General features: G+C 43.0%; 1 protein-coding gene across 1 annotated transcript; it reads left to right on the top strand.

Moving 5' to 3' along the window:
* Positions 1 to 1,260: 1,260 nt before the first annotated feature.
* Positions 1,261 to 18,458, top strand: fam168b (family with sequence similarity 168 member B). Its single transcript, XM_080793959.1, has 7 exons — positions 1,261 to 1,542; positions 4,353 to 4,448; positions 4,793 to 4,864; positions 8,996 to 9,141; positions 11,367 to 11,625; positions 15,878 to 16,005; positions 18,218 to 18,458. The coding sequence occupies exons 2-6, from the start codon at positions 4,379 to 4,381 to the stop codon at positions 15,988 to 15,990; spliced, it is 660 nt and encodes a 219-aa protein (XP_080650085.1). The 5' UTR covers positions 1,261 to 1,542; positions 4,353 to 4,378; the 3' UTR covers positions 15,991 to 16,005; positions 18,218 to 18,458.
* Positions 18,459 to 24,777: the final 6,319 nt, after the last annotated feature.

Raw genomic sequence — 24,777 nt, 5'->3', positions numbered from 1 at the left:
CCTGTTTCTAAATGGGCTAAAACACGTCTGCATGTTATAATAGTGTGTCTGCGAGGGTTGCGCACGTGCACGCAAATGTGTGTGTGCGCATGTGCGCGCGCATGTGTGTTATATGGGGCGCCAAACACACACTTCAAAAAGTAGCACTACACCACTGCTCAGTTCACACGGGTGTGATTTTCGAATTAAAAAAGGGAAAGTCCCCTCACCCTCTTTTTCCATAGACTACTGTACACGTCCTCCCCCTTCTTTTTTTCATTTCTTTAACTGTATGACGATTTCCTTTTTTTTCATACACCGGTAATTGTATATAAGTCTTTCATTTTTTAACTGTACCCATTCTACAGACTGTGAATACAATTTTCAATCAATCAATCAATCAACATTCTCCTATGTTTTTTATTTTCTTATTTTATTTTACTATGTTTTATTTTGAGTTAGTGTTTGTAAACAATTGCCTGTGTTAAATGTTTGTCTGTGTCGGACCCCCCAGGAAGACTAGCTTTTGTCAAGGCAAAAGCTAATGGGGATCCTTATAAACAATAAACAATAAATAATAAACAATCAATCAATCCTTGTATTGAACTTTGCTTTCCCGTGCAATTTTATTCTACAAACTGATAACTTAAAAAGGAAAAAAAAATCAATCAATCAATTTAAAACAACATAAACAAACCCCATAAGAAAAAAAAACACAATCCTACCAAAGTATTTACAAGCAAGCAAAACAAAAACAAAGCCCGATGTCGCTTGTAATAAGCAGACATGGCAACACTGGCTGAAAGGAAGCGATGCGTCAAGGTCCTGGAAGAACCATAGAGTCATCATGGGAAGAATATGGATGACGTTTTTTTTTTTTTTTTTTTATCGATATGAAACGAGCACAACATTTAGAGACGAACAAAATCTACACTTATATATATATATATATATATTAAAAAAAACATGAAATCATGTATTAGTGCTTTTTCTGGTTTTATATCTGTTATTAAAGACTCTTTAATAACAGATTTTGTAACATTGACCTGTATTTTCCTTTGAACTGTACCCAGCCAGGATTCTACAAACGGTGAATATAAAATTAAAAAAACACGGAGTGGTTGCACCACTCAAAAAAAAAAAAATCAAAAAAATCACGACAATCACAATTTCACTTGCCGATCACGTGACTAAACAGGCGGAAGTGACGTCACGTGTACGGCTCTCCGCCTCCCTCCTCTCCCAGAGCACAGACAGTCACAGTAGATAGAGTTCAGTTGGTTTAGCATCGGCAGCACAGCATCCTTCCATCCATCCTTTACGCACACTACACTACACACAACACAACACGCACAACGCAATCCACACACACACTGTCTTTCTGGAGGAGGCGCGCACACGAAGAAACACTCCATCTTTTATTTTTTACTTTCCTTACAGATCGGCGGAGCCGTGTGCTTTAACGGCAACACAACACACACACACACACACACACACACACACACACACACACACACACACACTCTCTGCTTCAATACAGAGCAGCAGGACACAAACTGAACGGTACGTGCTCTGTGTGTAGTGTGTAGTGTGTGTGTACTGTGTGTGTGTTCTGTGTGTGATGTGTCTGTGTGTACTATGTTGTGTGTGTGTGTGTGTACTATGTAGTGTGTGTGTGTCTGTGTGTGTGTGTGTGTGTGTGTGTGTGTGTGTGTGTGTTTGCATTGTGTATATCTCTCAGAGAGTGGAGGAAGGGGGAGGAGTGTGTGTTTTGTGTTATTGCAGCAGCATATTAGGGGAAGGGGGGGCTCTGGGGGGGGGGGGGGGGGGGGCGGTGGTATTACAGCTAGGCCTGCATACATCCCATAGCCCGGAGGGGTGGTGGGTCGGTCGTCGTGCTCTGATTGGCTGCCACAGCTGCTGCGCTTCCCTTGTAAATCAGTGGGTTTTCACTTTTCAACCAGTGGTCCGGGGACCACCCGTGGTCCTTGAGGGGGTTCCAGGTGGTCCCCATATACAGCTAAATGATGGAGAGTTTGGTAACCAAATGGACCCTTATTATATCTTTAAATCTTGATGATAATAATAATTATGTAACTCTCAAGAGTTACATTATTGTTGAACATCTGCATTACATAATTTAATTACAAGAAGTCTACACAATTATCTCTCCTATATGGCACCAACATCAATACAGCTTGGAATTGTGTAGCCCCTTTCGGAACCCCCTGGGTCAGCCCAATCTATCGTGCCGAACCGTTCTGGGTCTCAAAAATGTCAGAAACTTCAGTACCATTGGGTTCTGACTTGGTGGGGCTAGGAATTGTGGGCCTGGGAGTCTAAATCTCATCAAACGGTGGTTCCGTGGCTCAAATACCCAATGAAAAATAACGGGCCTTGATATGAAAAGGGTTGAAATTAAACCACTGCTGTAAAGATATTATTATTTAGCATTTTGCCCCATGCAGAAGAAAAGGGGGTTTAGTTTTTGACAGCAAATTTCTGATTTAGTTGTAGTGTTTTCTTATTTTATTTTTAGGGGCGATATCCCAGCTTTTAGGGTTTGTGCCTACACGTATGTTTGTATGTTTGTAGGCACATATTGACACGGGTCAATATACAGTTTTGTAGTTTTTGTTTTATTTATTCGCAATAAAAACATTATAGAAAATAAATAGAAATATGTTCAGGGATCTCACTAATGAACAAGTTAGGCCATTTAGTCCTGAGAACTGATTCCACAAATGTATTTCTAAATCATGACAGTTTTCAGAAAAACCTATGTTTTTATGTCACTGGTGCTCAAAGTTTTTCATATATATATATGAAATTGACTGCGAAACCCCATTTGAAAATATGCTGTTCCAGGGACATCCTCCCAAAAGCAAATATTTGAGTTAAAAATGTTCACATTTTCACGATTAATTCTTTTTAGCAAATCTACAAACTCGTAGCGCAGCACTCGCTATGAGCTATGAGCTTGTAGATCTGCTATTTTTCAATAGCTAAAATCCAGTATAACACAATGCTTAAAACACCAAAAGGGGTTCCTGACCTGTTCAGAATGTCTTTTAAACATATTAATCAAACCTTTGTATCAACTCAAGGCTAATCCAAACAAACACATACAGACAGACACAGAGAGCCTGGCTGTATATCAGAGCAGAAGATCAGCCAGTTGTCATGACGACCAATAGTCAATCACAGCAGAGCGTTCCTCGTGGCAATGGGATGCTGCTGCTGCGACTGGCTGCCCCCCCACCCCCACCACCACCGGCCTGTTGACAGTAGACAGACTGTACTGTCCCATCACCAATGATCAATGTCACGGTCGTCATACCGTACCGTACGGCATGGCATGTCACTCACATGAGGCTACTGTAGTCCTTTTATTGCTATAAAGCTATGATTCATAATGTATATGCAATAATACGGGATGATGCACAATAACACCAGAGAGAGACGACATGTGAAATCACCGTAGCTTGCCTTAGCCTGCCTGAGCTAATATAGCTTAAAGGCTTGTGTTGTGGTACAGACTGTAGTCCACTGTACTAGTCCAGCAATGATTTGGACTTGTATAACGTAATGGGTTATTATATTAGTGGTTTTCAACCGTTTTTCACATCAAAGGTCTATTATTTGCGAACGCAGTGAGCACTTACTATGAGACCTAGCAGATCATGTCTGTCTGTGCGTGCGTGTGTCCCCCCCTTTGTGCCCATATATGGATCTGAGTGATTTGTTTGTGATTGATGCAACACACTCCATATTTGGACGTATAGCTGCTTTGGGGACTCCTTATATGGTTATGGCTGAGTCATGGTGACATGAGACTTAAAAAAAATAATGACTTAAAAATAAATCTTAAAAGAACCCAGATATGTACGAGCTGCGTTCGCTTCCCGCGTTTGCGCATCTTACTGGTATATAGTCTATTATATATAATTCAGCATTTCATGTCAAGGACCCCCAGAATTATCTGAATTTGGCCGCGGCCCCCCCATCTAAAGATATGTTTGTACCAGGGACCCCCCCCCAGAAGCAAAGATTTGAGTTAAAGGCGTTCGCTGTGAAAGAATATATATATTTAAAGATTCGCGCCACATTTTCAAGATAAAAAAAAAATAGCAGACCTACAAGCTCGTAGCGCGGCACTCGGTGCCGCGCTATGAGCTTGTAGATCTGCTATTTTTCAATAGCTAAAGTATAACGTAATGCTTAAAACACCAAAAGGGGTTCCCACCCAAAATGGGTTAATGTAAGTATAGTGTAAGATTTCTGGATATTTAGAAAACATTAACCTCGATATTTAATACAATATTAATAATATATCTCATTCGTTCTGTTCTTCTGTGTTCTTTTAACTGCAGCTTCTTGCGAGCGTGCCGACACCATTATGAATCCTGCCTACAGCCCCACGCCAACAGGGGTCCCCTATGCCAACCAGAAGGGTGCGCTCTACCCAGGTACTGTGTGTGTGTGTGTGTGTGTGTGTGTGTGTGTGATGTCGTCAAGCTTGGCTAGCCATTTAGAACTGTGTGCTCATGTGTGTGTGTGTGAGAGAGAGAGATTCAGTGTCATAATCGTTGAGGGAGGACGAGGTGAATTTACCGACCCATGCGATGACCGGTCGACCCATGAGGCACTGGCCCACCCATGAGCCACTGGCCCACCCATGAGCCACTGGCCGACCCATGTGGCCGACCGGGTCGACCCGGTCACCTCCCTCCTTCCGGAATCGAACGACAAGCTGACATTAAAATGGATGTGATAATTAAAAGTCATTGTTCATTTTCTCCCTGGATTGCAGGGTTCCCCATGGGCTTTGCACCGGCATACCCTGCCAACATGTACCCAGGGGCCAACCCGGCCTTCCCTACAGGTAAGCACTTAGTAGAGTAGTAGTAGTAGTTTATTTATTTTGGTCATTATAACAAATCAATACAGTGCCTGCTTATTGTTTTTTTTTTGCAAAATAAACATTGACCAAAAAGGTGTAGGCTGAAGCCTAAGCTTATAGTGCCTTAACCCTTCTAACAGATAAATGGCTTTCATAGGTAAAATAATACAACAAAGCAAACAGAAGGGGAAAAAAACAAGAAAACAAAACAAAAACATAACATAAAACAAAAATAAAGACAGACCAGGACAATACAGTTAACAGGAACAAGGCAAAAAAGAACAAAAACAAGAAAACAAAACAAAAACATAACATAAAACAAAAATAAAGACAATACAGGACAATACAGTTAACAGGAACAAGGCAAAAACAACAAAACTAAACACAAAACGAGAAAACTAAACATCATAATAAACACTTGCCTCCATCATAATAAACACTTGCCTCCATCATAATAAACACTTGCCTCCCTACACTGGCTCCCAAGTTAATTACGGAATACATGTATTAAGACTCTAGTCATTAAACACACACAGAGCCCTCCATGGCCAGGCACCTCCTTATCGCTCTGACCTGCTCCAGCCGTATGTGTGCCCAGAAGGTCCCTGAGATCCACATCACAGGCTTCGCTGGTTTGTTCCTCAGACAAAACTAGTAACTAAAAGGTCATCGAGCCTTTGCAGGTTCTGCCCCTACAGGCTATGGAATGAGCTCCCACTCCACCTTGAGAACTGTGGATTCTGTGGACATTTTTCAAAGGACTGTTGAGAACTCACCTTTTTAGACGGCTTGGTTAAATGTTGATTGCTTTATTTTAACTGTATTTTGTCCCTAGTGATTTAGTTCTTGATTTGTTTTATTGACTTGTTTTACTTTTGTGCGGGAACCCCTTTTGGTGTTTTAACTAAGCATTATGTTATACTTTAGCTATTGAAAAATAGCAGATCTTCAAGCTCGTAGCGCGCCACCGAGTGGCGCGCTACAAGCTTGTAGGTCTGCTATTTTAAAGAAATCGTAAAAATACGGCACAAATCTTTGAATATATATATTCTTTCAGAGCGAATGTTTATTTATTTATTTTGACGTCAGGCCTAAATGGGTTACTTTGTGACTGTAATTGTCTGTGAAAGGTGCTCTAAAAATAAACTTTACTTACTTACTTACTTACTTACTAGTCTGGGGAATCGGTTTGGTAATGTTTCCGAGAGAGACGGTGTCAGAGTTCACAGGCGGCAGTGAGCTCTGCCCCCGAAGAGAGGGACGCTGTGTTAAAGGAGAATTCCATACTAAAAGGCTTTCTTACCTTTCTTTGTAGTTGTTACGTCCCCACCAAAGAGGTCCAGGTGTTATTTTGTGCAAAAGCTCCTTATTGGCTATTTCCCCTACCATAAGCCCTAAATGAATTGCATTGAATTGAATGGGATGTATGGGGTGTTGTGCTAATTCGCTTATTTCCATCGCTCAAAATTATATATTTTTTGTATATATCCTCTCTTCATAATGTAAATAATAACCCAAGCGGCACACTTTACTACTTATTTCGATGGAAATAAGCGAATTAGTACAACACCCCATACATCCCATTCAATTCAATGCAATTCATTTAGGGCTTATGGTAGGGGAAATAGCCAATAAGGAGCTTTTGCACAAAATAACACCTGGACCTCTTTGATGGGGACGTAACAACTACAAAGAAAGGTAAGAAAGCCTTTTAGTATGGAATTCTCCTTTAACAATGAATTGTGGTTTGAGGATTTCTGCAACATATGAGGCCATTTGGCGTGAGCTGTGTACACCTGTGTTTCTCTGAGCTGATGCTGTGTACACCTGTGTTTCTCTCTGAGCTGATGCTGTGAACACCTGTGGTTCTCTCTGAGCTGATGCTGTGAACACCTGTGGTTCTCTGAGCTGATGCTGTGTACACCTGTGGTTCTCTCTGAGCTGATGCTGTGAACACCTGTGGTTCTCTCTGAGCTGATGCTGTGAACACCTGTGGTTCTCTCTGAGCTGATGCTGTGTACACCTGTGGTTCTCTCTGAGCTGATGCTGTGAACACCTGTGGTTCTCTCTGAGCTGATGCTTTGTACACCTGTGGTTCTCTCTGAGCTGATGCTGTGTCCACCTGTGGTTCTCTCTGAGCTGATGCTGTGTACACCTGTGGTTCTCTCTGAGCTGATGCTGTGTTCACCTGTGGTTCTCTCTGAGCTGATGCTGTGTTCACCTGTGGTTCTCTCTGAGCTGATGCTGTGTTCACCTGTGGTTCTCTCTGAGCTGATGCTGTGAACGCCTGTCTGTGGTTCTCTCTGAGCTGATGCTGTGAACACCTGTGGTTCTCTCTGAGCTGATGCTGTGAACACCTGTGTTTCTCTCTGAGCTGATGCTGTGTACACCTGTGGTTCTCTCTGAGCTGATGCTGTGTTCACCTGTGGTTCTCTCTGAGCTGATGCTGTGTACACCTGTCTGTGGTTCTCTCTGAGCTGATGCTGTGAACACCTGTGGTTCTCAAACCTTTTCATAATAATAATAATAACGAGTAAGACGCGCAAACGCGGGAAGCGAACGCAGATCGTAAATTGCAATAACAATTCACCATGACTCAGCCATAACCATATTAGGAGTCCCCAAAGCAGCTATACGTCCAAATATGGAGTGTGTTGCATCAATGACAAACAAATCACTCAGCTCCATATATGGGCACAAAGGGGACACACAGACGGACACACGGACACACGGACACACAGACATGATCTGCTAGGTCTCATAGTAAGTGCTCACTGCATTCGCAATAAGAACTTTATTCAGCACTTCTTAAAACATGCATTACAAAGTGCTGTACAACGGTTAAATAACATCACATAGCAGCGTGATAATACAAGGATAAGATAAAAAACAGATTTAAGAGAGGCCTCTTGCTAAACAAGAGATTAGGTTCATGTCAAGAACCCCCAGAATGACACTCGTTAGCCTGCGGACCCCCATTTTAATTATTTTTATGGCAGTGATTTTCAACCATTTCAAGGGACCCCCAGGTTTGACCTGAATTAGGCTATATGGTCCCCCATTTAAAGCCATTTCTATCTCTGGGACCCCCCAATGTAATATTGTAAAATCCAAGTTAATTTTACTCTTAATAAAATAAAACTTTATTTGTATAGCACCTTTCATGACATGAAATGCAGCTCAAAGTGCTTTACAGAAAAATGGAGAATAAAAGAAAAGCAAGGCAACAACATTAAAAACAAGCAGTAATGCAATACAGTGAGGACATGAATAACAAAAATAAGAAATAAAAGATCAATTAAAAGCAATGTTGTAGAAGTGGGTCTTGAGCTGAGCTTTAAAAATGTCTACAGAGGCTGCCTGACGAAGGTACAGTGGGAGCTTGTTCCATGCCGACGGCCCCTAGAAGCAAAAAGCTGCTTCCCCGTATTCTTTTGTTGCCATTTTTTTGGCAAAGTGAGCAGGCCAGCAGTGGAAGACCTTAGGGGGCGGTTTGGGACATATTTACTATTTAGGCAGGCAGTCATGTAGGTAGGAAGGTCTTGAGAGTGTACAAACATTCGTACACTCTCTTTGAGTTACAGACCCATAAGAGGGTCCATTTTGGTTCCTATAACTACTGCTACAGAGCTGAACATGAGGTTATATCTTCCCTTCTTCTCTGGTAGTCCTGCCTCAAAGCAAGACCAGAGGTAGAAAACTGTCGTTCCCTGATGTCATCATTGTGAAATCCACAATCTCGACCGCGGTAAAAAAAGGATGATGATGATGATCATTTTGGGTGGGAACCCCTTTTGGTGTTAGCATTATGTTATGCTTTACCTATTGAAAAATAGCAGATCTGCAAGCTCATAGCGCGCCACCGAGTGGCGCGCTACGAGCTTGTAGGTCTGCTATTTTTGAAAAATCGAAGAACGACTGACATAGAAACATAGCTTTTTCAGAATACTGCCAGGATGTAAAAGACATTTTTCGAATCTGATCTCAGGTCAAAATGGGTTAAATAGCTGCAGGGGACCCCCTGGAACTCCCTCAGGGACCCCTAGGGGTTCCCGGGACCCCCACTTTGGATGTACACTTATTTGATATCTGCCCTCCCTCCCTCCCACGCAGGCTACGCTCCCGGCGCTCCCTTCAAGATGTCCTGCTCTCCCAACGCGGGGAACCTCCCTCCGTACGCCTCGTCCCCTAACCCCTACCAGACCGCCATCTACCCGCTAAGGAGCGCCTTCCCCCACCAACAGAACCCCTACGCACAGGTCAGTGTACGAGAGTGACATTTTGTCGGGATTCCCGTGGGTCACGTGATTCCCGCGGGAATCCCGTGGGATGGGATTAACATTTTTATTAATCCCGTGATCGGGACGGGACGGGAATTACAATTTACAATTTAGGCATTTAGCAGACGCTCTTAATCCAGAGCGACTTACATTAAGCAAGAACAAAAGCATGGGAATACATCACATAAAGACATTTATCATGAAACATGCGTAGCTAAGAAAGTAACAGTGGAATATCTATAATGAAACTATACATATAAGCTATACATCTATACTACTATGCTACACATATGTACTATGACGTGCTATGACTACTAGAATTGCTATCTAAGGGGGTGGGGTAAGTGCTATGGGCCATGATGGAGTCTGAAAAGGTGGGTTTTCAGACTGCGGCGGAAGATTGGGAGTGATGCTGCAGTTCTGACTGCAATGGGAAGTGCATTCCACAGTTTTGGAGCCAGAAGGGAGAAGAGTTTGGGACGTGTGGAGCGTTGTCCCGGCGTTTTTAGTGAGGGTACTTCCAGCTTCCCTGCGTTGGCTGATCTGAGTGAGCGGGAGGGTTTGTAGGGTTCGATCATACTTGCAAGATATGGGGGAGCCATACCTTTGGTTGCTTTGAATGCCAGCATCAGGGTTTTGTATTCTGTGCGGGCAGCGACCGGGAGCCAGTGGAGGGAGCGGAGCAGGGGGGGGGGAATGAAAGTCAACGGGAGCGTGCAGGAGCGGGAATGACATCTATCTATAGAATCATAATGATCATTTTCAGCTGGTCGTGGCGCCAACCAAAAGAACAGAAGCACCCATATTTGTAGTCATCTTTCAGTGAGACAACGCTCTTTTGACTTGCGTTAGCAAGTCAAAAGAACTACACATACCCATAATCCATAATAATAAAAAAAAAAACAGGAGCGGGATGGGAGTGGGAGTCATTCTACAGGAGTGGGACAGGACAGGATTTTGTTTTGTGGGACAGGACAGGAGTGGAAATCCACTCCCGTGTCAGTCTACGGCTGTACGCGCACCGAGAAACCACGCGAGTTCGATGCTCGATCAGTGTCGCGTTAGCCAGACGACTAATCTCCGAATGCTTCAGGCGGGCCGTGATGCCGTCGTCGTAATGGATGATTTTGACGTGTTCTGAAAATAGCCGATCTACTGCGACGCGCTGCGAGCTTGTAGATCAGCTATTTTCAGCATGCAACCAAGTTTTAAAATGACTTATCCTGGATCTCTTGTCCACTATAGTCCCTTCCTAATCCTATAACATTTTAGTCTAGTTTTTTATTTGTTGACACAATTGTCAGTATATTTAGTCATCGTAGCTTAGTGTTCATTTATTTGGTCCGTTTGGTTTTCCTCAGTGTAAAAAAGGTAGTCGCCGAACATTCTTCGTGGTGAATACGCAAAACGTATAATGGCTCACGTTGGTTCACAGCGAATATGTTTATTACATTGATGCAGAGCCATATATGATATAATGATGAGTTCCTGAACAAAGCCTCCCTCCTCGCCTACAAAGTGCTGCTCATCAGCGATGGTGAATGTAAAACCCTAGGGGACACGGGGAGAACATGTGAGGGTACCTACCCTAGGAGACACGGGGAGAACATGTGAGGGTACCTACCCTAGGGGACACGGGGGGAGAACATGTGAGGGTACCTACCCTAGGGGACACAGGGAGAACATGTGAGGGTACCTACCCTAGGGGACACAGGGAGAACATGTGAGGGTACCTACCCTAGGGGACACGGGGGGAGAACATGTGAGGGTACCTACCCTAGGGGACACGGGGGGAGAACATGTGAGGGTACCTACCCTAGGGGACACAGGGAGAACATGTGAGGGTACCTACCCTAGGGGACACGGGGAGAACATGTGAGGGTACCTACCCTAGGGGACACGGGGAGAACATGTGAGGGTACCTACCCTAGGGGACACGGGGAGAACATGTGAGGGTACCTACCCTAGGGGACACGGGGAGAACATGTGAGGGTACCTACCCTAGGGGACACGGGGAGAACATGTGAGGGTACCTACCCTAGGGGACACGGGGAGAACATGTGAGGGTAACTACCCTAGGGGACACGGGGAGAACATGTGAGGGTACCTACCCTAGGGGACACGGGGAGAACATGCAAACTCCAACACCATTCTCGTGTAAAGACCACCTCTCTCTCTCTCTCTCTCTCTCTCTCTCTCTCCAGGCGCTGCTAGCATCACATCAACAGGCGGCGTACTTCACGCAGCCCCTCTACGCGGCCGCGGCGGCCCCGCCCCCCCACGTCATCCACCACACGACGGTGGTGCAGCCCAACGGGATGCCCAGCGCCGTGCCCATGTACGCCCCCCACCCGCACCACCACCCCCACCACCACCACCACATGCACCAGCCGAGGCACGCCGGGGGAGGGGCCGGCATCACCATGGGCATGGTGGCCGGCACCACCATGGCAATGTCCGCCGGTGAGTCACAGCCATACACTGTAAAAAAAAAAAAAAATCACACCTGTGTGAACCGAGTGGTGCAACTCCCCTCTCTCCCCCCTCCTCTCTCTCTCTCTCTCTCTCTCTCTCTCTCTCTCTCTGCTCCGTCAGATTAGCTTTATTATGGATATCAATCCGCGTCTCTGAGAACTATTTTTTCATTATTATTATTTTGGCTCGGCCTTTCCTTCTTTAGCGAACCTAGACAGTTCATTATTATTTTGGCTCGGCCTTTCCTTCTTTAGCGAACCTAGACAGTTCATTATTATTTTGGCTCGGCCTTTCCTTCTTTAGCGAACCTAGACAGAAAGGTTTCATGACCATGTTTATTAAGGTAATACAGTCTAGGTGAAGTTGGGCCCAAATACATGGACCTCTATGGAGATATGGGGTTTTTTTTGGGCCCAATGACAGCGCCACAACAGGCCATTATATGAACTTTCAGGCTTCACAAGATATCTGTCTGACTGCCCCCCCTGGTCACAGCGAGGGGGGCATGTCTGCCGGTGAGTCAGCGCTGGTTTCGGGACTGCCATGGTGCAGAGCCTCTAGCTTTTCAGGAGGAGAATAACCCTGGTTGGACGTAGCGTGTGGAAGGAACACGTTATTCCAACCAGTTCCTTTCCCCTCTTATTTGTCGGTATTGCGTACTATTTGCATTGTATTTGTCGGTATTGCGTAGTATTTGCATTGTATTTGTCGGTATTGCGTAGTATTTGCATTGTATTTGTAGGTATTGCGTACTATTTGCATTGTATTTGTCGGTATTGCGTACTATTTGCATTGTATTTGTCGGTATTGCGTACTATTTGCATTGTATTTGTCAGTATTGCGTAGTATTTGCATTGTATTTGTAGTTATTGCGTACTATTTGCATTGTATTTGTCGGTATTGCGTACTATTTGCATTGTATTTGTCGGTATTGCGTACTATTTGCATTGTATTTGTCGGTATTGCGTAGTATTTGCATTGTGTTTGTCTGTATTGCGTACTATTTGCATTGTGTTTGTCGGTATTGCGTACTATTTGCATTGTATTTGTCGGTATTGCGTACTATTTGCATTGTATTTGTCGGTATTGCGTACTATTTGCATTGTATTTGTCAGTATTGCGTAGTATTTGCATTGTATTTGTAGTTATTGCGTACTATTTGCATTGTATTTGTCGGTATTGCGTACTATTTGCATTGTATTTGTCGGTATTGCGTACTATTTGCATTGTATTTGTCGGTATTGCGTACTATTTGCATTGTATTTGTCGGTATTGCGTAGTATTTGCATTGTATTTGTAGTTATTGCGTACTATTTGCATTGTATTTGTCGGTATTGCGTAGTATTTGCATTGTATTTGTAGGTATTGCGTAGTATTTGCATTGTATTTGTCGGTATTGCGTAGTATTTGCATTGTATTTGTCGGTATTGCGTAGTATTTGCATTGTGTTTGTAGGTATTGCGTACTATTTGCATTGTATTTGTCGGTATTGCGTAGTATTTGCATTGTATTTGTCGGTATTGCGTAGTATTTGCATTGTATTTGTCGGTATTGCGTAGTATTTGCATTGTATTTGTCGGTATTGCGTAGTATTTGCATTGTGTTTGTAGGTATTGCGTAGTATTTGCATTGTATTTGTCGGTATTGCGTAGTATTTGCATTGTATTTGTCGGTATTGCGTAGTATTTGCATTGTATTTGTCGGTATTGCGTAGTATTTGCATTGTATTTGTAGTTATTGCGTACTATTTGCATTGTATTTGTCGGTATTGCGTAGTATTTGCATTGTGTTTGTAGGTATTGCGTACTATTTGCATTGTATTTGTCGGTATTGCGTACTATTTGCATTGTATTTGTAGTTATTGCGTACTATTTGCATTGTATTTGTCGGTATTGCGTAGTATTTGCATTGTGTTTGTAGGTATTGCGTACTATTTGCATTGTATTTGTCGGTATTGCGTACTATTTGCATTGTATTTGTAGGTATTGCGCACCTATTGTATTTGTCTGTATTGCGTACCTATTGTGTTTGTCGGTATTGCGTACTATTTGCATTGTGTTTGTCGGTATTGCGTACTCTTTGCATTGTGTTTGTCGGTATTGCGTACTATTTGCATTGTGTTTGTCTGTATTGCGTACTTATTGTGTTTGTCGGTATTGCGTACTATTTGCATTGTGTTTGTCGGTATTGCGTACTATTTGCATTGTGTTTGTCTGTATTGCGTACTATTTGCATTGTGTTTGTCTGTATTGCGTACTATTTGCATTGTGTTTGTCGGTATTGCGTACTATTTGCATTGTGTTTGTCTGTATTGCGTACTATTTGCATTGTGTTTGTCTGTATTGCGTACTATTTGCATTGTGTTTGTCTGTATTGCGTACTATTTGCATTGTGTTTGTCTGTATTGCGTAGTATTTGCATTGTATTTGTCGGTATTGCGTACTATTTGCATTGTATTTGTAGTTATTGCGTACTATTTGCATTGTATTTGTCGGTATTGCGTAGTATTTGCATTGTATTTGTCGGTATTGCGTAGTATTTGCATTGTATTTGTCAGTATTGCGTACTTTTTGCATTGTATTTGTCGGTATTGCGTACTATTTGCATTGTATTTGTCGGTATTGCGTAGTATTTGCATTGTATTTGTCAGTATTGCGTACTATTTGCATTGTATTTGTCGGTATTGCGTACTATTTGCATTGTATTTGTCGGTATTGCGTAGTATTTGCATTGTATTTGTCGGTATTGCGTACTATTTGCATTGTATTTGTCGGTATTGCGTAGTATTTGCATTGTATTTGTCGGTATTGCGTAGTATTTGCATTGTATTTGTAGTTATTGCGTACTATTTGCATTGTATTTGTCGGTATTGCGTAGTATTTGCATTGTATTTGTCGGTATTGCGTAGTATTTGCATTGTATTTGTCGGTATTGCGTAGTATTTGCATTGTGTTTGTAGGTATTGCGTACTATTTGCATTGTATTTGTCGGTATTGCGTAGTATTTGCATTGTATTTGTCGGTATTGCGTACTATTTGCATTGTATTTGTAGTTATTGCGTACTATTTGCATTGTATTTGTCGGTATTGCGTAGTATTTGCATTGTATTTGTCGGTATTGCGTAGTATTTGCATTGTATTTGTCGGTATTGCGTAGTATTTGCATTGTATTTGTCAGTATTGCGTACTATTTGCATTGTATTTGACGGTATTGCGTACTATTTGCATTGTATTTGTCGGTATTGCGTACTATTTGCATTGTATTTGTCGGTATTGCGTACTATTTGCATTGTATTTGTCGGTATTGCGTAGTATTTGCATTGTATTTGTCGGTATTGCGTAGTATTTGCATTGTATTTGTCGGTATTGCGTAGTATTTGCATTGTATTTGTCGGTATTGCGTACTATTTGCATTGTATTTGTCGGTATTGCGTAGTATTTGCATTGTATTTGTCGGTATTGCGTACCTATTGTGTTTGTCGGTATTGCGTACTATTTGCATTGTGTTTGTCTGTATTGCGTAGTATTTGCATTGTGTTTGTCTGTATTGCGTAGTATTTGCATTGTGTTTGTCTGTATTGCGTACTATTTGCATTGTGTTTGTCTGTATTGCGTACTTATTGTATTTGTCGGTATTGCCTATACTATTTGCATTGTGTTTGTCGGTATTGCGTACTATTTGTCGGTATTGCGTACTATTTGCATTGTGTTTGTCTGTATTGCGTACTATTTGCATTGTGTTTGTCTGTATTGCGTAGTATTTGCATTGTGTTTGTCTGTATTGCGTACTATTTGCATTGTGTTTGTCTGTATTGCGTACTTATTGTATTTGTCGGTATTGCCTATACTATTTGCATTGTGTTTGTCGGTATTGCGTACTATTTGTCGGTATTGCGTACTATTTGCATTGTGTTTGTCTGTATTGCGTACTATTTGCATTGTGTTTGTCTGTATTGCGTACTATTTGCATTGTGTTTGTCTGTATTGCGTACTATTTGCATTGTGTTTGTCTGTATTGCGTACTATTTGCATTGTGTTTGTCTGTATTGCGTACTATTTGCATTGTGTTTGTCTGTATTGCGTACTATTTGCATTGTGTTTGTCTGTATTGCGTACTATTTGCATTGTGTTTGTCTGTATTGCGTACTATTTGCATTGTGTTTGTCTGTATTGCGTACTATTTGCATTGTGTTTGTCGGTATTGCGTACTCATTGTATTTGTCGTCTCTCCTCTCTCTCAGGAACCTTGTTGACGACTCATTCGCCAGCCCCCGTCTCCCCTCACCCGGTCACGATGCCCACATATCGCCCCCCTGGCACGCCCACCTACAGTTACGTGCCTCCGCAGTGGTGAACACCGGGCAGGCTGGTGAGTACCCCAAAAATGTTGAACCCATTAAGACCTGAGTGAGGACCCGATTCTACAAAATGTCTTCTAAATCAGTTTTCTGAAAAAACCCTAGGTTTCTATTCAGTATTTTAGCTGTGACGTGAGCGCCCCCTCCTGAGATACTTCCGGGTCCTACTTTTGTGTCGCTTTTGTGTCCCCATAGAGTTATACTGTGACGCAAACCAATGCAAACTAGATTCAACATGCTCAAGCCTGCACACATTATAAATATCCCCCCGAAATATTTTACAGAGCAAATGGTTGCCACTTGCCACCTTCAATAATGATGATAATAATAGTCTTTTATTGTCTCCACATCATATATGTTTGTTGTCATGGACACTTGTACAAAACATTAATAATTCTACTCGAGTTGGAAGCATTAAGACCCATTTTAACCCTCCATGGCTTCCTTTCTGAAAAATAACGTCATTGTAAAATGATTCACGCGTTTAGATATTCTATTTACAATGAGATGCGGACGGGAGCTGGTGCCACTTGGACCCGGACGTAACGTAGGACTACAACATGACCCGGACGTAACGTAGGACTACAACTTGACCCGGACGTAACGTAGGACTACAGAATGACCCGGACGTAACGTAGGACTACCAAATGACGTCGGACTTAAATACTGAATATCAGTGCAGCGGTGGTCAAAATATTTCATGTCAAGGACCCCAAATATTGGGTCGGTTGTCAAATATGTATTTGACAACCGACCTCCATCTGAAAATATGTTGTTTCAGGAACCCCCCCCCCCCCCCAGAAGCAAAGATTTGAGTTAAAATATTTGCTGTGAAAGAATATATTCAAAAGATTTGCATGCACACATTTTCAAATGTGTTTATGAATAGCCGATATACAAGCTTGTAATGAGCTTGTATGTATATATCTGCTATTTTTCAAAAGGTAAAGTTTAAAACAATAGAGCACCGAAGTCCTGACGTAACTCGCTCATCCCTTCGATTTCCCCTGGTTCGCGGAAGTGATTTCTCTCTGGAGAATAACATGGGCTCATCTTAATATCGTCTCATATAAGCATTAATTGTGGTCCAAAAATAAACAAGCTGTCTCTGCGTTATTGTCTGTATCGTTTGCAACAGTCTGTTTTCTATAGCGAAAATGTAACTAATTCAGCAGCAGTAACATTAGCGTTTTCTCTCAGTCAGTTGATTCTTCATATCCATGTGAGTGAAGCGGCCGGGGTGACATGTTTATTTTTCAAACGCAGTTCTTATACGAGGCGATCTAAAATCGGGGATTATAATGCAAATAAAAAGTATTGAGCCTGTGGATTCATAGCGCCCTTGAGCAGACTTCGGTGCTCTATAGTTAAAGTGGTTAAAAGCTAAGGTGACACAGATCCAGTTCCAGGTCGTAACACATTCTGGAAACGTCATAGGGACTCGAACCGAGGGGTACGTACGCCGTCTGTGGACGTCCTAGCGCATCCTCAGTGATGCCGGGCGAGAGAGGAATATTCTGAATTTTTTTTCCTGACTTAGCAGAAAGAATGACTCGTCTCTCCTAATCCAGGGCGCTCTCCGTGGTTTTGAACTGATCGATATTCGATATGCTGGCGCTTAATTTCTGCTCCTCGTCCGTCTCTCCCGCAAAATATGAACGCTTTTTGGATCATATGTCGTATGAATTAAAACGATTGCAATGTAAGCTAGCAATGTAAAAAAAAGCACACTTATTTAGCGGATTGTTTCCGGGTCGTGGGTTTCAAGAGTAAAAGCGGGCATGTCTTTCCGGGCACCCCAGAGCTCCTATTTTGAAGGACTTCCGGCACTGACAGTGGCCTTTTGGTTAGAGTGTCCGCCCTGAGACTGGGAGGTCAAGGGTTCGATCCCCGGCCGGGTCACACCAAAGACTGTAAAAATGGGACCCAATGCCTCCCTGCTTGGCACTCAGCATCAAAGGGTTAGATTGGGGGGTCAAATCAACTAATCAAATGATTCCCGAGCGCGGCACGGCTGCAGCTCACCGCTCCTTGGCTGCAGCTCAGCGCTCCAAGAGATGGGTCAAATGCGGAGAACAAATTTCACTGCGGTAACGTGTGTGACAAATCGTATGACTTTGACTTTGACTGATTGTGTTAATGATAATATTACACCTGTAATGATTGGGATGAATGAATTGGCTCTCCCTCCCTCTCTCTCTCTCTCTCTCTCTCCCTCCTCAGGTCAGACGACGGTAGACACTACATTCACACTAAACTACAGTCCAGTGTTATCGTTGTGTTTTCCTTTTTTTTTTTTTTACACACTCGGGGTGTCTGTCGACCGGCCCTCTGACCGACCCAGACGCTGTCCGGCCAAAGGTTGCACTTCCTTCCAGCATAATGTGAATTCTGAAGCCCAACAACCGCGTAGAAAAGAGGCCAGTCTCGGAACCAGAGGAGGGTTGAAATAGACCACTCTAGACCCCCCCCCCCCCATGCCCCCCTCCCCATTCCCCCCCCCCCCCCCCCCCCCAATGCCCCTCCCCTCCCATTAATGAAATGAGGCTTCCTAGCACTCCATATACGACTGCAGCATAACGGGCATCAAATGGCTCTCAAAGACTCAAACATTTGTGTTATTTTTTCTTTTTATATATATTATTATTATTATTGCCGGTGGCGGCTTGTTTGTTTAAGTGACGAACGAGACATGATGGTGGGGAGTTTGTTTGTTTGGTTGTTTTTTATTTCATTTTTCATTTTCCGGGAGGCAATCATTCATATATCGATATCGTTTGAATGCGTCATTGCATGTACATTATTAATAAATTATATGAGATTTAATGCTCATCTCGATCTATACCCTGCTGTGACTGACGTGCAACAACAACAAGAGGCGTAGAAGTCGAAAGATAAAAATAAGAAGCAGAATAATAAATAAACTGCGATGCTGACTCTCCAACGACCCACGTCTGAAATAAACGAGAATAGCGGAAAAAAATAATGATAATAGTTTTTCCTCCATAATACAAAAACTGCTGTTTTCCACTGCTTTTGTGTTTTGTATATGCGACAACTACTTTTATTATTTAATTTTTCTTCTTCTTCTTCATAAGTGGTGCTTAACCCATTCTGACCTGAGATCAGATTCATACGAGGTTTCCACTGGACACACACTGGTCTGATGAACCCATTCTGACCTGAGATCAGATTCTAAAAATGTCAGTCGTTCTTCGAATAAAAAAAAAATAGCAGACCTACAAGCTCGTATCGCGCCACTCGGTGGCGCGATATGAGCTTGTAGATCTGCTATTTTTCAATAGGTAAAGCATAACATGATGCTGACACCAAAATGGGTGCCCGGTCAGAATGGGTTAAAGTATGCTTTTTTGTCAGGCTTTTATTTTGTATTTTCTGTATACTGAGGGGTGACTATAGGAGACTTTGTTTGCTTGAGCCTCTGACTGGAAGCCATTGTTGTGTTTTAGTTTCCGGCCTGTTAGTGGAATATATATATATATATATATATATATATATATATATATATATATATATAGGCCAGTGGTTCCCAGAGTGGGGTCCCGGGACCCCCAGGGGTCCTTGAGGGATAGTTTGGAACCAAATGGACCCTCATGGCCGGGTCTGTAACTCTGAGAGTGTATACGAATGGAAGCCAAATGGACCACTAACGGCCCCGGGTCCATTTGGTTTCCCATTCGTACACTCTCAGAGTTAAATTACCGTTGATTTTACAATGTCATTTAGTCAATGTTAATGTACTTAGTGTCAATTTGGGGGTCGGGGGTCCTTACCTTGACATGAAAAGGTTTGGGATCCACTGGTCTAGGCAGTACAGGAACGAACGTACGTCAGTCATCTTCATCATCTCTCTATTTTAGTCTGAATTATTCTAGAAGGGGAACGAAGAAGGGCATGAAATGAAAACCTATATATGATGAAGAAAGCCGTTTTTTAAAAGGAAACGTACACAGTACTGTACATACTGTACCTGATTTATTATCTGACTGGATCAAAGGAGAGGCAGCTAGTCCAGGCTGTCAGTGGGTAGAGTCTACACAGACTATCGCTAGTACACGCAACCTGTGTGTGTGTGTGTGTGTGTGTGTGTGTGTGTGTGTGTGTGACGGTTTCAAGACTGAGGTTATTCAAAGTGGTGTCGCTGATACACAAGTTGTTCATTATATTATTTAATTCCGAAGCACTACACAGTATAAAGTCACTGCTAACATTTGAACCGTTAGGAAAAGTATTTTCTTTATCCTTTTGTACACACACACACACACACACACACACACACACACACACACACACACGTGTGACTGGCACTGCTGAAGAATAGGAATCTAATTGTGTATTAGAACCATTTTACTCTTCTTTCTTTTTTTAGCTGTTTTTACCTCAAGTTTCCAGAATTACCATAAAGGTTATAGTCTCAACATTTGCTTTTATATGTTGCCTCAGTCATATCCCTTAAATAATTGTTTTCTTTTTTTTTGTAAATGTTATATTGTTTTTTTTTTTTGTTTTTTTTATTTGATTTTGTTTTGGTTCTTGTTTTGTATTCTAAAATCTAAAGAAAGACCAAAAATAAAAACCATTATGACAAAAAAAAAAAGTCTGTTGTATATTTATTTCATACCAGCCACAATCTGTTAGGCAGTGTTGTTTTCGTCGACTAAAACTGACAATTTCGTCAAATAAAAACTAGGCTAAAATGTTATGGAAGGGACTAGTGGACAAGAGATCCACTATAAGACATTTTACACTTGGTTGTATGCTGAAAATAGCCGATCTACAAGCTTGTAAGTCGGCAAGTGAAAAATCTGTCATTACGATGACATGTTCGACTGAATAAACTAGATTTAGTCGTCTACAATCATGATATTTAGTCGACTAAAACTAGACTAACACTAAGACATTCCAGGTGACTAAAATGTGAAACTAAATGAACTATTCAAGAGACTAAATGACTAAAAATAAAAATTTGCTGTCAAAAACAACACTGGCGTTTTAGGCTGTAGTTCAACTCCTGCATGGAGGAGTTGAACTACTTGGATACTAAACTACAAGATACTAAATTAACTGTTAACTATACATTAAAAAATGTCGCGGTGGCGAGTTGGTAAAGGGGCGGGTGGTTTGGTATTCGCTAGAACCACTCAACAAATAATGGTTGAAGTTTATTTGAGTAATAACATTTAGGAATGCTGCAACTAGGACTAAGGCTGCTGTCCATGGTGCTGAAAACAGAAAAATTATTGTGACGTTAACTACTTTAGCTGGGGACCCCTGGAACGCCCCGTCACAGACCTCCTGGGGGTCCCCGGACCCCACCTTGAGAACTAATGAGTGCATACAGATAATAGACTACTACCTCACTTACTGCATGTTGCGTCCACAAGGGGGCAATGTTTGTCATGCATATTTAAAACCTGTATAGGCCTAGTGCTGTATACTGTTCTGCACTGCATTATTCTAGAAATCAGTGGTTCCCAAAGTCAGGGGTCCTTGAGGGAGTTCCAGGGGGTCCCCAGCTAAATGATAGTTAGGAACCCAACGGACCCTTATGGGTCTATAACTCTGTAACTCTGAGAGTGTACAAATAGACCCAAATGGACCCTTATGGGTCTGTAACTCTGAGAGTGTACAAATGGACCCAAATGGACCCTTATGGGTCTGTAACTCTGAGAGTGTACAAATGGAACCCAACGGACCCTTATGGGTCTGTAACTCTGAGAGTGTACAAATGGAACCAAATGGACCCTTATGGGTCTGTAACTCTGAGAGTGTACAAATGGAACCCAACAGACCCTTATGGGTCTGTAACTCTGTAACTCTGAGAGTGTACAAATGGACCCTTATGGGTCTGTAACTCTGAGAGTGTACAAATGGAACCCAACAACGGACCCGGTTCCATATTTTGTACACTCTCAGAGTTAAATTAACATTGCACACGAGTTCTTTCAAAGTTCTATACCTCTTGAGTAAAGATCAGTGTGGAAGGAGGTGAGAAAGAAGGTTCTTATAAGAACCTTAAAGAGGATCCAAGGCAGCTCTGTGCAGGTCGAGGTAGAAACATCATTTTATTTCATTAGATTTAAAAAAACGACCAATGCGTTTGTCCTGGTAGCCTCAAGGTAGAGTGGCTGGATGGTAACTGCAAGGTTGCCAGTTCGAACCCTGTGGGCTCCCCCAGAGTCCGTGTCGAAGTGTCCTTGAGCAAGACACTGAACCCCTAATCGCTCCTGGTGTGTTGGTTGGTTGGTGCCTTGCATGGTTTCCGCCGCCATCGGTGTATGAATGTGTGTGTGAATGTAATGCACAATCTATGTAAAGCGCCTTGGATAAAGGCACTATATAAATGCACCATTTACCATTTTACTGTGATTCATTAATAATGATGGTGATGATAGTAATAGGCAGTGACAGAAGTCACTCAGGGAGGCACTCCGCTGGCCCTTGGTGTGTGTGTGTGTGTGTGTGTGCGTGTGTGCGTGCGTGAAAACGGGAAGGAAACTTCTCAAGCTGCACTCACTCCACTTCCTGGTTCTAATTCCCTATTGTCACATGACCCACGTGGGAGTTTCCATGGAAGTATAACTAAATGCCCTTTTCTTCCACTTTCTGCACTATTTGATGGAGTTAAATGTTAAATGTGTGTGTACTGTATGACCGGCCATGTATTACTGTACTGTTATCATTTGACCCATTTAAGACCCGAGTTCTGATTCTATACTGATTCTACACATCTACTATATAATGCGCCACGTCTCTGCGTACGTGTGTGTGTACGGTTGTAATGCACATAAATCGAGAACCGCTTGACCCACCGACTTCATATTCGACACACAAATTCCACACCTCCGCAGGGAGTGCAGTGCCCGGTATCGAGTCAGTCAGTCAGTCAGTCAGTCAGTTTGCCCTCTTCACACACAGGCATATACAGAGATCTCCATGTGGGACACACAGTTCTCAAGTAGACCGGTAGCCACGAGCAGGTCTAGTGTCTTCTAAATCATGGCAGTTGTCATACTCAACATACCTACCGGTATGTTGAAAACGTTCGCTCTGAAAGATTTGCGCCACATTTTCACGATTTTTAAAAAATGCGGTATGTTAGTTTGGGACGTCCTAGTGACCATGTGGTGCCCGTGTGTTGGTTCCCAGAGCACCAGTTTGCTGGCTGGCACCTCTTTTTTGGCAGTGTCCTGCTATAGTCTCATTCTCCTGGCTCCTACAGTATTTCTTCAGGGTCCGGCATTCTGGTGTAGCGTCCGTCTAGAGACTTCTGCAGGGTTGGCTTCAGGGTCCGGCATTCACTGCCCTAAACGTATAGGAGAACGGACTCCACCGTTGGGTAGAAGAAGAAGTCTGAGTTTGATTTGACCGACGAGATTGAGATCTATATAGGTCGTCCGAGGAGATTGGAGTTCCATACACTGGTCATGTCATTCAGGGCCCTCCAGGCAGGGCCCTCTATTCAGGGCCCTCCATTCAGGGCCCTCCATTCAGGGCCCTCCATTTCAGGGCCCTCCAAGCAGGGCCGTAGCTGACCATTTGGTTGCCCTACTCCTCGTAGGATATTTGTGCTGCCATTTTGTTGCCCTCCTCGGCGTGTTGCCCTCCTCGCAGTGCGTATTTTGCGCGTATAGGTATAGCGTCGGCACTGCCTCCAAAGGAAAGGTACCATGTTTACCCAGGGTAACTGGACTAAGGAAAGGAAAGGTACCATGTTTACCCAGGGTAACTGGACTAAGGAAAGGAACGGTACTATATGTTTACCCTGCAGGGTAACTGGACTAAGGAAAGGAACGGTACTATATGTTTACCCTGCAGGGTATCTGGACTAAGCTCAAGAACTTGTTTACAGCCAGGCCCTGCTCATAGAACATTTCATGGTATAGGGGTTCAATGCCTTGCTCAAGGGCACTTCAACGGTGGTAATTTTAACGTGCCGGTTCCGGGGATACGAACTATAGCGACCTTCCGATATCAAGACCGCTCCGCAAACCGTTCGGCCACCGCTGCCGCTAAATGCAAGTGCCTTCCTCACTTTCAGGTCTTGCTCCGCTGAGTTGACCCAAACGCCGCAGCGCAGGTATACTTGAAGTCCTTGACTTCCTTCAGAACATGCAGTTCCTCCTGTTGTTGTGAGAGGTGGATGTTCCGGTGAGACGTTATAGACCGTGATGATAACCTCCGTTTTCTTGCCATTTAGCCTAATTAAGGCCAACCGAATTGGCACACTCCAACTCCACTCTATGATAAGAGCGCCCCTCACTTGGTAAATGGTAAATGGTGCATTTATATAGCACCTTTATCCAAGGCGCTTTAGCTATGGTGCATTACATTCACCCATTCATACACCGATGGCGGCGGAAACCATGCAAGGCACCAACCACAACCAGCACATCGGGAGCAATTAGGGGTTCAGTGTCTTGCCCAAGGACACTTCAACATGTAGACAGGAGGAGGAGCCGGGATTCGAACCGCTGACCCATGAATCATTGGACGACCTGCTCTACCTCCTGAGCCATGCACAGTCACTGGCAGTTCTACTCTATACACCATGTCTGACAATTACAAAAAAAAAAGTGTTCTTTTATAGATTTATCCGCCATATCACAGGATATGCATGGTGGCGCTAGAGAGCTGCACAAACATGGTGACATTGGAGGAACGGTTGAGAATCACTGACACCGTCTGTGGTTAAACCTATAGATAGAGATGGAGACTATAGCAGGAAGGCTAGGGTGTGATCGTTATAAAGTGGTTTCCTC

The sequence above is a fragment of the Protomyctophum bolini genome (assembly GCF_963924005.1).
Source record: "Protomyctophum bolini genome assembly, chromosome: 21".
Lineage (NCBI taxonomy): Eukaryota > Metazoa > Chordata > Actinopteri > Myctophiformes > Myctophidae > Protomyctophum > Protomyctophum bolini.
Note: the sequence above shows the minus strand (reverse complement) of the source record. Positions and strands in the feature narration are given on the sequence as shown.